General features: G+C 37.8%; 1 protein-coding gene across 1 annotated transcript in view; it reads right to left on the bottom strand.

Moving 5' to 3' along the window:
* Window positions 1-15,995, bottom strand: part of LOC108517406 (H(+)/Cl(-) exchange transporter 5-like) — a gene marked incomplete at both ends in the record, with an annotated part of 25,027 nt that extends 9,032 nt beyond the window's left edge. The window contains one exon of the mRNA XM_017855299.1: window positions 15,849-15,995. Within this exon, the coding sequence (XP_017710788.1) occupies window positions 15,849-15,995 (147 nt within the window). The remainder of the gene's footprint in view (window positions 1-15,848) is intronic.
* Window positions 15,996-16,601: the final 606 nt, after the last annotated feature.

Here is a 16,601-nt window from a genome sequence, read left to right as displayed (position 1 = left end):
AAAACACAAGGGGAAAAGGATAGGAAGAAATCTCATGCACAGACCTTGAAGTACTGCTTTAGTAATATTACAGCTGCATGAGGGCTCACTAATTGGCAGCAGCCTAAGGAAATAAATAAGCACTCAAAGAAATGGGGCAGGGCTATTGGTATATATCACAGGACTTGAAAATAATCCCGTTAAAAAATGTATTTCAGTTTTACAGGGATATATTGTATTTTTGCAAGGCTGGAACCACATGTATAAAAAATTCAACATTATGCCTAACACACATCAGCAGATATTCATCCTGTGGTCATTTAAACTTTACTTGCATTCAACAGCAACTACTAAGAGCCTATTATATGTCACTTCTTACTTCCATACCTGCACCCTGCTTCCCTTCTTGTACTGGTTCATCCATTCTAGATCTCCCAGTAAGTCACATAAACTCTTTCACATCCCATTTCACCTATTTGTCTGATAGTACATTATAGCAGAAGACCTGATAATTAATCAACATTTGTAGGAACTTTCTATCTAGCAACTTGTGCCTTCATTTTGCTTCTATTTTGTTTTCCCACTTAACTAAGTCCAGGGTCAAAAAGCAAATGTTGTTGGAGTAGCCCTCCTATCTAAGTACTGGATAGTATCTATCCAGGACCACATTATGCTTTAGTATACTCTTAGTCGACCCCTGGGACACTTATTCAGGGCAGCTATTCTGTTGGTATGCATCTATATGCCATACCAGTTTGCTAAATAATGAAATACTTCAGTAGCTACAGATAAATAACCACTTTTTTCCTGAGGACTCTCCTCCCCCACCTCACCCTACCCTAGAAAGTCCTGAACTTCCCCATGATCCAGCAAATGGAATACCAGGAGGCTCCAGGACACTGCCCCAGTGCTATGTCTGACAGCCAATCTGATTGGGCAGTGCCCGTGTTGTTTTGAATCTCATCCTTGCACTCATTTCATTTAGTGATCCACTGCTTTGGTTCCTGTTTACAGCAGGTTAAAACTTGAAGGTATCTACCATGCAGGAAGGACAACAAAGAAGAAACTCTATCCCGACTCTGCTGAGAGCTAGACAATAAAAGGGGTGGTGAAGGATGTGGGAAATGGAACTGCAAGAACCCCAACAAATCTATTATATCGAAATGAAGTTTGAGAGTTATGAGAAAAATACAGGAAGGTTGGGCATGGCAGAAAGGCATAGGGAAAGCTGTGGAGACAAGCATGAATTCAGATTCTAACACCTCCTTCTGACTCTTTATTCCCAGTGGATACAGCTCCATCTTCACTGGGTTGTAGATATTTGCTTGAGGTGTATCTCTTGTAGCCCTCTTATTCCCAGCATATGCTCAAATCTGGAAGTTCCTGACTCAACTCACTTTCATGGCCAGTGGAACCAGGGTGCTAATTGACAGAGTTATCGAAGTAACCAAAACAGCATGAGGACTTTGGCTTGGTATCTGCAGGCTCCCACTGGACTAAGATGCCACAGAAAGCAATGTAGCAATGAAGTAAAGGGGCTAGATTTGACAAAGTTGGTGAGAGGGCTCTCCACAAAAAGTAAACAGTGCCCTACTCTCTTACTTATTCTTCATTCCTTCCTTCTCAATTGTACACATTTATGGGATTGTCAAGAGAATGGGGAATGTCATGGGTAGGGAGACACTGCCCTAAAATGCATATCACATACCACAGTGCTGGGAAATCCTTTGGGTAGCATGATCCTGCCTAATAACTTCTAATTATTGTTTTAGAAGCAGCAATTCTCCAGTTCTGTCCTAAGTCTACATTGGTTTCTATTAATTTCCAAAAGGAGACTGGGCACACGAGACTAGCAATTATTCTTTAGTGGGGGTGGGGGGCGTGGAATTTCAAGAGAGAAAATACCAATCGTGAGATTCTCCTTGGATTCATAGGAATTGTGTGATGTCATGGACAGAAAAATAAGTTTCAAAAAAGCATATATATATCTCATGTGGGAATTACCCTTAAAGACACAGTTGCACGCGTGCACACCAGTGTATGTGTGTTATTCATTGCAGCACTGTTTGTAGCAGCAAAAACCCAGAAACAATAAAATTATCTAGTAATAGGGAAACGGTGCAAGGAAAGAAGTAGACTGATGTGTAGTGAAATAGAAATATATTCCAGACATATTATGTGAAAAAAGCAAGTCACGAAATAAGCAGAATATGTCTTTTTTTTTTATTTTTTTAAATGTGTGTCTGTATATGTGACTGGATAGAGAAAGAACTGGAAGGATCATACTGAATTCTTTTCGGTGGTTGTCTCTGGAGTGGGAAGAACAGGGGAGACTTTCACATTTTAAAAACCTGTGTATTGTTTGAATCTTTTATAGTGAGACATATTTATGAGTTATATAAGTGATTTTGAAAAGAAAAAATACTAGCAATGCAACTGGAAGAGTAGAGACAGGACATTGCAAGGAGCAGACCTACGTTCTGGAAGGCAGATTACTGGGATACTTGTGGACAAAGCAGGTGATAGTTTCTGGTGAACACCAAGAGGGAAAGCCCTGAGAGGAAGGTGGCTTATTCAGTTTTTAAACAAGAACAAAGTGTGATTAGATCTATTATCCTGCAGTGAGAAGATGTGGATTCCAATCCTAGCTCCATAACTCACTAGTTGTGTCACCTTGGGCAACTGCCTTACTCTCTGTGAGTTTACAGGTTTGCCATCTGTAACATGAAGGGATATTAGCAAGTATAATGTTGAGGTCCCTTCCAAATTCATACTCTATCATTTAAGAGTTGATTTTTTGTTTGGTCACTCATATATTGGATTGAATGACTTCTGAGAGGCCCTTATCTTTAAGGAATTCCAAATGATATTTTGATTGCATAGCTAACTGAGAATGCTCTACTGGCAAGATCATAAAATGGTGCTATCAATCATTAGAAAAGAAAGGTAAGACTCAGCTCATCAGCGAGGTATAGGACTATCTAGTATCTCACTGAGACCCAACATTTCTGGCATATAGTTAACTACACAGAGCTATACCCATATGGCTACAGTATCTCTGGATTACCTGGTAGCCCCAGATCTTAGAAACATACGGCGCATACCCCCTGAGGCATTACAGCAACCCCTTCCTCTACCATGTGTCATAAATTGGAACAAAGTGGAGCCAAAAAATATATTTCCTTCAAGAAGGGACCAAAGTGGTTTTATCAAATGAAAATGGGGAACCTCTGGATTCAGCTCCTGCAAGCAAAGAGCTTAGAAGTTATTACTCTCATCCTTACAACAACAAAAGGTTGGATAAACCAAAAAAAAATCAATGATCTTTCTTGGACCCATTGGAGAACTGAGGTTGCAGAGGAAACTGCCACCCCAAAATCTGAAGAGACAAGCTTATTCAAAGAGACACAGCTGAGATCTGCTTACCTGGAGTAGAAATGGCTGGAGCTGGTAGAAACACAAATGGCAACTTGAACAAGCTGCTGAAGGCTGAGTGTGGACTAGTGTGAGTACAAAAAACTCCTGGGGACCACAGTCTCAGGGGAGCTCCTACACCAAAGCTCTACCTCCAGGAACCCCACCAAGTTCTCACAGTGAAGATCTAAGAATCCCTCCTGGCTCTGACAAGGGGAGGGAAAGAGATATCATTGTGAAATTTGCCAGAGATTTCTCCGTAACAAAGGCCTCAGGGGAAAATACTTTGCCTGAGCCTTATCCTGGTTGGGAGAAGGACATTCCTCCCACTCCCACCCCCTCTAGCCTTCTTATCTCACCTAAAGCAGGGGAATATACTCAACAGGGTGCAGGGCTTCAAGTAAACACATTGGGAATGTTGCAGTCAAAGAAGAGAGTAGAGGGCAGGGAGGACAAAAAACTATACTACTGGAGAAAAATGTATGAAGGTCATAGCCATAAAACACAGTTCCATCAAACAGTGATGTTTAATCAGAGCATTATAAAATTACCATCCCCCCCATACTTCACCACCACTTCAGCAGGGCTCGAGTATAATAACAGTGGATCACAGTTGAAAGAGCTGCAAGACACAGACTCTCTAGAGGAGTTGTCCTCAGGGAAACTCACAATCAAGAGGAGAGACAAAAACAAGGACACTAGAGGAATCTGAAGCCTCTGGCGCCTAGTTACGCCAAACATGAAATACAGCCCAAGTCCTAGCCAGTTTGCTGTAAATCCTAACACAATGGAATTGAACTATTAATAGAAGCCAATAACAGAAAAGTAGCTGGAAAATCCTCAAATACCTGAAAATTAAACAACACATTTCCAAATAACCTGTAAGTCAAAAAATTCTCAAGACAAATTTTAAAATATTTTGAAATAAATGAAAATATATATGAGACGTAACATTGAGGGATGCAGCAAAAGCAGTGCTTAGAGGGAAATTCATAGGATTAAATGTATATATTAGAAAAGAAGATCTAAAATCAATAAACTAAGCTTTCATCTTAGGGAACTAGGAGAAGAAGAGAACAATATAAGCCTAAAGCAAACCAAAGACAATAAGAAATTTAGAACAGAAATCAATAAAGTTGAAAAAATAGAGAAAAATCAACAAAAGCAGGTTCTTTGGAAGGATCAACAAAATTGATAGACTACTATCCAAGCTAACCAAGAAAAAAAAAGAGTGGAGACACAAATTTCCATATCAGAAATGAAGAAGAGGTCATGACTCCTGATCTCTCAGACATTAAAAGGATAATAAAGAAATATTATGAACACAAATTTACTAACAGGTGAAATGGACCAACTACTTGAAAGACACAAACTACCAAAACTTACACAGGAGAAACAGAAAATCTGAATAGCCCCATATCTATTATTATCATCTTTTCACGGATTAACTGAATATAATTGACATTTATCAACTTCTTCATCCAACAACAGCAGAATACACAGTCTTCTCAAGTTTACACATATTTTCTAAGATAGATCACATCCTGGCCCACAAAACACACTTAAAAAAAATTAAAAGATTAGAAATCATACAAAGTTTGCTCTCTTACCAAACTGGAATTAAACTGGAGATAAATAACAAAGAGAGCTAGAAATCCCAAAATACACAAAGCTTAAACAACCCACTTCTATTTTTTCTCCACCTCTATGAAGGTATAACTGACAAACAGCAACTGTATAAATAGTTAAGGTGTACATGTTTTTATATATATATACATTGTAATTATTAAATCAAACTAAATAACACATTCATTATCTCACATGCTTATTTTTTGTGGTAAGAACATTTAAAATATATTCGCTTAGCAATTTTCAGGCATACAATACCTTATTATTAACTATCATCATTGTGCTGTAAAATAGACCTGCAGAACTTAAATGTATTCACTATTATTATTTTGAATCAAAATTAATAACCTTGCCAAAAAGAAAGCACCAGGCCCACATGGTTTCACTGGTAAGTTCTACCAAACATTTAAGGATAAAATGATACCAATTTTCCCCAATCTCTTCTAGAAAATAGTAGCAGAGAGAACACTTCATAAGTTACTCTATGAGGCCAACATTAAACTATATGAAAACCAAATAGAAACATTACATACAGATTAATAGCCCTTCTAGCACAACACACCACAGATTAGTACATATAGCCTATTAAAATACATATTAATGAAAAGTTGAATTCAACATTGCAATAATACTCAATACCCTGCGACACAACCAAGTGGAAACGCTCTACCGGCCAATGGAATTTATTCCAGGTATTGCAAAGCCTGGAGCACATCATCGAAACAAGATCAGAGATATGGTAGATAAAACCACAATAGGACAAAAACAGATTAAAAGACACAGAATCTATATGTCTCCATTAAGACTCAAAAGCTCGACGCGAACAATTCAATAAACGACCACTTTCTTGACACTATTATCGTAGTGATTCAATACAACAAAGTTACATCCATTAGAGTTCATATGACCTTGTGCGATTAACTCTCAGGCACGAGATTGTTTGGCAATAAGTAGGGCATAAAGGATACACTACTTACACACGCTTCAACTCTAATGAAGAACCATCTACCCACAAAAAACCCTACAGCTAATATACACACTTAATAGTGAAAAACTAGACTCTTTTCCCCTAAAAGCAGGAAGAAGGCAAGGATGTCTTCTCTTACCATTCATTTATTCAACACCTTAGCTAGTAAAGTAAGACAATAAAAGGTAATAAAAATTATACAGGTTAGAAAGAGAGAAATAAAACTGTCTTTATTTGCAGATGACATAACTGTCTATGCAGAAAATCCCAAAGAATCCTAAAGAAATCCTGAAGGGGAAAAAACCCAACTTATTAGAACTAATAAAGACAACATAGTTACTTGGGAGGATGAGGCAGGAGAATGGCATGAACCCGGGAGGTGGAGCTTGTAGTGAGCTGAGATCGCGCCACTGCACTACAGACTGGGCACAGAGTGAGACTCCGTCTCAAAGAAAAAAAAAGAAAAAAAAAAAAACACAACATAGTAAGACTGCAGGATATAAACTCAATATACAAAAGTCAATTGCTTTCCTTATACCAGTAATGAACTAGAATTGCACATTTTAAAAAGCAATACTATTTACAATAGCCCCCCCCCCTCCAAATTAAATACTTAGAGGTCAAAATCTAAGAAAATATACACAAGATCTATATGCAGAAAACTACAAAATACTGATTAAATAAATTAAAGATCTGAATAAATAGTCTATGTTCATGGGATGTAAAACTCAGTATTATCGAGATTTCAATTCTTCCCAGTTTGATCTATATATTCAACACAATCCCAACAGAAACCCAAGCAAGTCATTTTGCAGCTACAATAAACTGATTCTAAAGCTTCTGTGGAAAAGCAAAACATCTAGAATATCCAACACAATGCTGAAGCTGAACAGGTGGAAAGCTCACACTACCTCATTTCAAGATTTACCATAAAGCCATAGTAATCAGGACAGTATGGTATTGCCAAAAGAAAAGATGCACAGATGAAGAGAACAGAATAGAGAGCCCCAAAATAGACCCACACAAATACAGTCAACTAACCTTTAAAGAAGGTGCAAAGGCAAATCAGTGGAGAAAGGACAGTGTTTTTAACAACCAGTGCTGCAATGACTAGGCATAAGTATGTTAAAAAGATAATCTAAACAAAGACTTTCCTCCTTTTATAAAAATTAACACAAAATGTACCATTGACCTAAATGTAAAATGCAAAACTATAAAACTTCTGGAAGATAACACAGGAGAAAATCCACATGATTTTGGATTCAGTGATGACTTTTTATATACAATACAAATAGCATGATCCAGGAAAGAAAAAAATTAATAAGTTAGACTTCATTAAAATCGAAAATTTCTGGTTTGCAAAGGCTACTGTAAAGAAAATAAAAAGACGAGCCACGGCCAGGCGGAGTGGCTCACACCTGTAATCTCAGCACTTTGGGAGGTTGAGGCGGGCAGGTCACGAGGTCAGGAGATCGAGACCATCCTGGCTAACATGGTGAAACCCCATCTCTACTAAAATACAAAAACTTAACCAGGCATAGTGGCAGGCGCCTGTAGTTCCAGCTACTTGGGAGGCTGAGGCAGGAGAATGGCGTGAACCCAGGAAGCAGAGCCTGCAGTGAGCCAAGCAAGATCGCACCACTGAGCTCCCACCTGGGCGACAGAGCGAGACTCCGTCTCAAAAAAAAAAAAAAGCCAAGAAGACAAGCTACAGACTAGGATAAGACATTTACAAAACATATATCTGATAAAGGACTGGTATCCAAAATACAAATAACTCAAACTCTAAAAAAAAATCCCAAATTAAAAATGGGCAAAAAACCCAAACCTCACCAAAGAAAGATGTACATATGGCAAACAGCATGTGAAAAGATGCTCAACATCATTTGTCATTAGAGAAACGCAAATTAAAGCAATGAGATATCACCACTACATACCTATTAGAATGGCTAAAATCCAAAACACTGACAATACCAAGGATTCAAACTAACAGGAACTCTCATTCATAGCTGGTAGGAATGCAAAATGGTATAGCCACTTTGGCACTTTGGCAGACACTTTGGTGGCACTTTTTTTTATGAAACAAAACAAAACATAGTCTTACCATATGATCCAACAATCGCACCCCTAAATACTTACTTACTTGATTTGAAAATTTATATCCACATAAAAACCTGCACACAGATGTTTGCAGCAACTTCATTCATAATTGCCCCCAACAGTAAGCAACCAAGATGTCCTTCAGTAGGTGAATGGATAAACGAACAGTAGTATATACAGACAATGGAATACTATTCAGCAATAAGAAGGAATGAGCAATAAATCCACACAAAGACATGGATGAACCTTAAATGCATATTGGTAAGTGAAAGAAGCTAGTCTAAAAAGGTTATATTCTGTATGATTCATTTTACATGATATTATGGGAAAGGCAAATTTATGGAGACAAGAAACAGGTCAGTGGTTGCCACGGACTCAAGAGAAGAAGGGATTGAATAGGTAATAAACAGGGGACTTGTTAAGGCAGTGAAACTATTCTACATGATACTGTAATAGTAGATACACTATATATTTATCAAAACTTATAGAACTTCACAGCAGAAAGAAAGAATGAACCTAATGTATGCAAATAAAAAAAATCATTTAGGAGATTGAAGATCCCAGGATAGAATGCAGCATGTGAGAAAAGAATTTAATTGCATCACAAATTTATAAAACAGCCTCAATGAAAGGGATAAAGGGGAAAAATGTTGATCCAGGTAACTGTGAAAATGAGTAAAATTTGTAACACTAAAGCAAAAGGAATGATGCATAAACACTGCACTCTTGATAAAGTTGTTTCTTATGGAGGGTATGGGTTAACAATTCTGAAACCACTATACAGGTACAGTCATGCATTACTTAATGATGGGGATACATTCTGAGAAATGTGTTGTTAGGTAATTTCATCATCGTGCAAACATCATAGAGTGTACTTACATAAACCTAGATGGTCTAGCCTACTATACACCTAGACTGTATGGTATAGCCTATTGCTCCTAGGTTACAAACCTGTATAGCATGTTACTGTACTGAATACTGTAGTCAACTGTAACATAATGGTATGTCTAAACATAGAAAAAGTACAGTAAAAATTTGGTACTATTTATACCACAAACTATTAAAATGTGGTATCATATATGCAGTCTGTAGTTGACCAAAATGTCATTATGCAGCATATGACTATATACCAGAAGTAAACAGTTAAGTAACAGATGGTGAGTGGTAGGAACCAGGTTTTTCACTGTTTGGAGGTTATAGACAAGCAAAGGGAGGAGGCTAGAGTGATCCATGTGGTAATAGATTAGAATTAGAGACATGAGTATGATCTCATGTTTAGTTTACTGCAGATACAGGTGGTTACATATAGATATATTCATAGATATGTGTGTATGTGTGTGTTTATATGTATGGGTCAGTATACACATATTTCCTTACTGCATTGGCTAACAGGGCCTAGAAGCAACAAATGCATCAGCAGAAAGGAGCATACCTAGTATCCGTATCATGGTTTCTAATACCATTCTCCAATAAAAGGAACCAGGGTTCCTTGGAGAAATGGCTGATTCTAGCACTGGGGGAGGAAATATATAATATGAGCCTAGAGCACGCTGTAATGCCAAAAAATAAGGATATGCTCAAAAAAGACCCCACAATGATAGGAGTTTGTCAAAGGGAAATGGAGCCAATTGAAAGAGCTCCCCATAGTCAAAGTTGGAACAATTTGAGCAACAAAACGTAGTAATGGATTATAACTCAAAGGACAAGATAAATAAGTCCATATAAATGATTTAATAGATAAATAAATGGGAGAGAAAAGACAAATCTCCCATGTAAAACAATTCCAAATAATTTCTGTAGATATTTCACCCTCATGGAGGTGAAACCTAACTTCCTAGTCCTATGTGTGATCTAAACCAGGGGGTCCCCAACCCCAGGGCCATGGACTGATACCAGTCTGTGGCCTGTTAGGAACCAGTCCGCATAGCAGGAGGTGAGCAGAGGGCGAGCAAGCATTACTGCCTGAGCTCCACCTCCTGTCAGATCAGTGGCGGCATTACATTCTCAGAGGAGCACGAACCCTATTTGTGAACTGCGCATGCGAGGGATCTAGGTTGTGCACTCCTTATGAGAATCTAACTAATGCCTGATGATCTGAGGTGGAACAGTTTCATCTCAAAATCATCCTCACCCCCCACCACTGGTTTCGTTGAAAATGAAGTTGTCTTCCATGAAACTGGTCCCTGTCCCTGGTGACAAAAATGTTGGGGACCGCTGGTCTACACAGTGACTTCCTTCCAAAGAGTACACAGTATGGAAAGGGGAAAAAATAGCTTTACAGTGGATAAACCTGGCAAACATTACACCTCAGCCAGGTGATCAAGGTCAATATCAACAGTGATAAGTCATATTGATGGTATGTGCTCCTTAATAAGACATAATGAGAAAGACACTTCACCTCTGTGGCCTTCCTCTCCAAAATTCTATTGTAATCATGAGAAAAACATCAGATAAATCCCAGTTGAGAGACATTCTACAAAATACCTGACCGGTACTCTTCAAAACTGTTAAGGTAATCAAAAACAAGGAAAGTCTGAGAAACTGTCACAGCCAAGAGGAACCCTTAGCTCCTTAGAGACATGATGAATATGTAATATAGTATCCTGGATGAGACATTTAGGTAAAAACTAAGTAAATCTGAAGAAATTATGTACTTTAGCTAATAAAAAAAAAGTAAGTGGGGAAAATTAGAGGATATCAATTCTAAAATTTGGCCGTTTTCCTAATTAAGTAACCTAAATGAACCCTTTAAAGCCTGTGGACATCATCATAGGTTTCATTTTAAAGATTCAGCATATTAAACTGATGTGGTTTATAGACTTGCAGAGCTTTCCATATGGGCCACTTTTTTTTTTAAGTTCAAAAGGCAGTATTAATGTTTGCCATTCTTCCAGGCTAAGTGTTTAGGGAAGTTCAAGTGTTATTAAGAATGATAAATTTCATAATACCTTTTCTTTTCGTTCCCACACAATCCACACAGTTGCTCTAGTCAGACAGCTTGAGGGAAGCCTAACTGAAGTGATGATAGTATATTTCTCCATGAGCTGGAACCCAAGATATTTTACTTTGTTTTCAGTTTCTCTCTGGAGGAAAACTACGACATATTTTTATAGTGTGGCAAAACAGATAGAAATGTTTCGCAATTTACTTTGTAAATTTCAAGTACCCTCGGGTTTTTTATTCTATCATATTTCAGTATTAAGATTTTTTTTCCTCTCCTGGATTTTGGTAGGTTATGTTGAAATTCAGCAGGCGGTATGGGGGAACACAGTCTACGCAATAATATGCTTAGGCTTTGAAGTCATCCCTGACTCTTTTCTATTTTATTTCCCATATCTAATTGGTCCTATCAGTTCCCCCTCTGAAATTTGTCCAGAACTTATTTCTTCCTCTACATTCCTGCTGTCTTCATTCAGGCCTTTTGATCTTTTGCCTAGATTATAAAAAAACAAGTTTCACTCACTGGTCTTCCCGTCTCCAACCTACACTACTCAAGCCACCCTCCACATTGCCAAAAATTTTCTAAAACTCAAATGTGATCATATCATTCCTCTGCTTTTAAGTTATTTGATGGTGCTTTGGTTACAAATGAGGTCAAAAAGTGTACACAATCTGGACCCCACCTAGATTTCTAACTAGATCTCCTCCTACCCTAGCCCCTGCAGTCTTCCTTCTTGCTCCAACTGCCACCATCCTTCCCACCCCAGGGGCCTTAGACCTCAAATATGCAGACTCTGTTTCTTGAATATAAAAGGCTCTCTCATGCTGCTGGACCTTTACCTGTGTTACTCTCCTTGCCAGGAATGTCTCCTCATTCAACAGTTAGGGAGTAGCAAGGCACACTAGGTAGAAAGACAGGGAGGTGAGGAAAAAAAGGGAATCGAAGAGCATTACTAAAACAGCACAGTGCTAGGCTCATATCTGGGTGTTCCATAAGTATCAAATGAATAAGTGAATGAATGAATGAATGCACTGCTGACCATAAGGTGCAGGCTGCAGAGGCAGGGAAGTGAGAACAGATGGACTATGAGAACAGTCCTCCGTGTTTTCTGTTACTCAAACTCTTTTCTATTCCCTCCACCTTCTTTCAGATCTCCATGTTTGTTTCTTCTAATTTACAGACTACTATAATACTACCTCAGATGCATTTAACCATGCTATGCATAATTTATTTATTCATTCCTCATAAATCAAGCCCTCTAGCCATCTGGAAAACAAGAACCACTTTTATTGCCTTTCAAGCCCCTTCTCGCTAATCTTTTTAGTGCGTGCTATTGTGCCTGGTACAAAATGTAGTATTTTATGCAGTTTCACCTCTGAATATCAAGGACATTGTGACCTTTTTGTTGTTGTTGTCTTTATTAGGAAATCCCATGTGAAAACATTAAATAAAGTAAGAGCAATTAGAAAGCAAAGCAAGAAAGTTATATCACTACAGAGTGGGCTGTAAGTGGGCTGCTTTTCATGTGTGTTTCATGAAAAGCAGCCTCATTATTTTACGGTTAGACCTTGTAAACTAGAAGCAGTAGTTCTCCTGTAAAGTCTAATGAAAAGTGATGAAGGACTATTCATGTGAAAACACATTCTACAGTCATAGGTAATGTCAAAATCTCATTCTGCTTCAGTTTTCTAGTCTATGAAATGAGAATAATACATAGTCACTTGCCCCAATCATCTACTGAGAGCAACATGAACACACAAAGTACTTTGCAGTTATAGATGATGGATACCATTTTCTATTAGAAGTAACAATGATTAGCCACTCTGGTTTAACCAGAAGGCTTTAAGTAGAGGTAGCCAATGTAAGCTTATGAATCCCCCTAACTGACCACTTCACTAAAGTCGGTGATTGGTATAACTGACTCAGGATGGTTATGACCACATAAGCGGAAGCAATATGCTAACACAGTTCTCTTTTGTAGAAGTAGGCAGATGACCACTAAATACTATACCATCAGTACCTTTCCTTTATGAACTTTAAATTCAGGGGCCCTCTCCTACTGTCGCTTTCCTGACATATCTTTCCAAGGCAAATTCCTTGTTATTCTTTTTAACCGGTGGCTTTTATACTGGTATGTTCACTCCAAATTAGCACCTCCTCAGAGAAACCTTCCCTGACCTTCCTAACTAAAGTGTTATTCCCCAGTTATAATCTATTGCTATTCAGTTTATTTCCATCCTAGTACTCATCATGATGCGTAATTAACTAAGTAACCTTTTTACTGTTTACTGCCCTCCCCACCTAGATCTAAGTTCTAGGTCAATATTTGTCTTAATCCCACCACTGTATCCCCAGTGCCTAGAATAGTGCCTGGTTCACAGCAGGTGCTCTAAAACTATTTGTTGAATGAATTGATGAAGGAGTTTCATCCTTACAGTGACAATAAGGTTAATTCAAACTTATTAGCATGACATTCAAGGCCCTGACTGTAACGTTCTCTGAGCTGGCCACACCATGGTCAAGCCATTGTGACATTCCCCCACCCTTGTGATAACATACTTTGTGATATTCCCCATCCTTGTGAATGTACTTTGTAACACCCTCCCCACCCTTGAGAATGTACTTACTTTGTAACATCCATCCCCTGCCCACAAAAAAATTGCTCCTGACTCCACCGCCTATCCGAAACCTGTAAGAACCAATGATAATCCCACCACCCTTCGCTGACTCCTTTCTCAGACTCAGTCCACTTGTACCCAAGTGAATAAACAGCCTTGTTGCTCACACTAAGCCTGCTCAAGTGGTCTCTTATACGGATGCGTGTAACACCAACTAAGCTATCCGGACTTATATTCTGCATTTTTATACCTCCATATATTCTGCCTGTTGATATCTCTATAAAAGTATACTTTCTGCCTGAAGCGTTCTTCCTACCAAATAACTAATCTTTCAAGACTTCGCTCTAACACACCTTCTCTATGAAATCTCCAGACCTTCGCAGACACATCCACACATGAAATGCTTATTCTGCTAAATTCCTATAAGAGCTATAGAACTTATAATACAGGGTTTTAGCAATAATAATAAAATAATGATACTGAACATGTTATTGAGTACTTAACTCTGTGCCAGGTATAGTTATAAGCACTATATATGTATTATCTCATTTAATCCTGAAAATAACTCTAAGGGGTAGGAACTATCATAAGTATTTATCTGGCTATTTAGCTAGCTATAATCAACTTCATGAAGGCAGGAATGGTATCTTCAAGCCTTGCTAATTCCCAGAGCTCAGTAAAGTGTCTACAATGTCATATGTACTTAATATGAGTTTGCTAAATAATGAATTTGACAGCAGTTCCTTGTCCTCTGTCTACTTCGACAATGGCAACCCCAGTTAAAGAACCAGACAGAGTTTTAAAGTAACTATACAAATGTAATCTTAAAGTGATACTGTCCTTTCTAAGTACAATAAGGAATTCAGAAGTCATAAAGGAAAGGGGCAATATACATGGCTATATAAACATTTTAAATATCTGTAAATTTAAAAAAAGTTAAAAGAGACAAACTAGAAGTGGATAAAATATATTAAACCTACATCAGACAAAAGAGTAATAATAGTATATGAAGGACTCTGATAAAGAAATAAGAATAATCAGCCCATTAGAAAAATAGGAACATCACACGAACAGGAAACTTCCAGAGAAAGAAATCGAAATGGTGTGTAAACATATAAAAATATGCTCAACCTCATTAAGTAAAAAAATGAAAATTAAAATGCTAAGATCTATTTATCCTATCATATTGTAAAGATGAAAAAAGAATGGTAATGTCAGCACTGGTAACTTTGTGGGGAAATAGGCACTTTCATACACTCATGCGACAAAAATGCTCTCATATGCTTAGAAGAGACAGATACAAGGTTGCTCGCTGCAGCATTGTTTGTAACAGCAAAAGATCAGAAACAACTGAAATGTGCATCAATAGAAGCTTGGTTAAATAAACCATGGCACAAACATACCATGAAACTGTATGCAGCCATTGAAAAGAATATGTAACTAGGTAACCAGATAACCAAGGAGGGGGATTTTAATTTTACAAATGTATTCCAGTTAATAAAAAATCCAGTTATAGAAAGAGGAAAGGATTTCAACATACACTTCATCAGACAGTATATAAGGTGGGCAGATATGCACATGAAATGCTATTCAACATCATTAGCCATTAAGGAAATTAAATTGAGACAATGATGAGATAACACTACATACGTATTATAATAGGATGGCCAAAATACCAAGTGCTGTTAAGGGTGCAGAGCAAGTAGGACTCTCATACATAGCTAGTTCAGATGCAAAATGGTACAGGCACTCTGGAAAATGGTTTGTCAGTTTCTTATAAAGTTAAACATATTTACTGTATGACTAAGTGATCCTACTCCTGGGTATACTACTGAGTAAGAAAAAGAAATGAACAACTTAGATAAATCTCCAAGGCACTAATCTGAGTGAAAGCAGTCTCAAGAAGTGACACACTATGTGATTCCATGTATATGACATCATTGAAAAGGAAAAAACTATAAGGACAGAGAAAAGATCACTGGTACCAGGGGTTAGGGAGGAAGGAGGTCTGACTGCAAAGGAGTGGCAAGAGGGAATTCTCTAGGGAGCTGAACTGTTCTGTATCCTGTCAGTGGTGGTAGTTACAATAATCTAGCCACGTGTTTAAAAACTCACAGGACTATGTGCCAGAAAATAAATGAATTTTATTGTACATAAATTTAAAAAAATTAAGATAAATTATCATCACCAATAATGATACCTCCTACTTCTCGGTCTAAGGGAGGAACATCATCTCTCATGGAGAAATCCATAGCGGTCGCTGGAATGTCCATCAAGTCTTCATCACTGGAGCTGTTCTGGAAGCTACTAAAACTCCCCTGCTGAAAGCCTCTGTTATCCATGGCACCTGTGCAGAAAGAAAAATAGGAGGCTTATAACAATTATCTTCAAGTCCCTTACATGTAATGTTTGCCATCTGAACCATTTTGAAGTATACAATTCAGTAGTATTGAGTACACTTACAATGTGCAACCATCGCCACTATCCATTTCCAGAACTATTTCATCATCCCAAACAGAAACTCTGTACCCAACAAACAGTAACTCCCCATCCCCTAGGCCCTGGTAACCTCTATTATACTTTTTGTCTCTATAGATTTGCTAATTCTGGATATTTCATATAAATGAAATCACACGATATGTGACACTTTGTGTCGGGTTTCTTTCACTTAGCATAATATTTTCAATATCCATCCATGTTACAGCATGTACCAGCACTTCATTAATTTTTATGGCTGAATATTATTTCACTGTATGGATAGACCACATTTTATCTATTCATCAGTTGATGGACATCTGGGTAATCTTCACCTTTTGGGTTGGGACTTAGTCTTATGTCTTCTTTCATGCTATATAAACTAAATATATTCAGTTATCCTCTAGATATAATGTACCTCTAGCATTACCATGTAGTTGATGGCAATTTTTGAGAACCATTCAAATGAGTATAAAAC

Source organism: Rhinopithecus bieti, unplaced genomic scaffold (genome assembly GCF_001698545.2).
Source record: "Rhinopithecus bieti isolate Rb0 unplaced genomic scaffold, ASM169854v2 scaffold_41694, whole genome shotgun sequence".
Classification (NCBI taxonomy): domain Eukaryota; kingdom Metazoa; phylum Chordata; class Mammalia; order Primates; family Cercopithecidae; genus Rhinopithecus; species Rhinopithecus bieti.
Note: the sequence above shows the minus strand (reverse complement) of the source record. Positions and strands in the feature narration are given on the sequence as shown.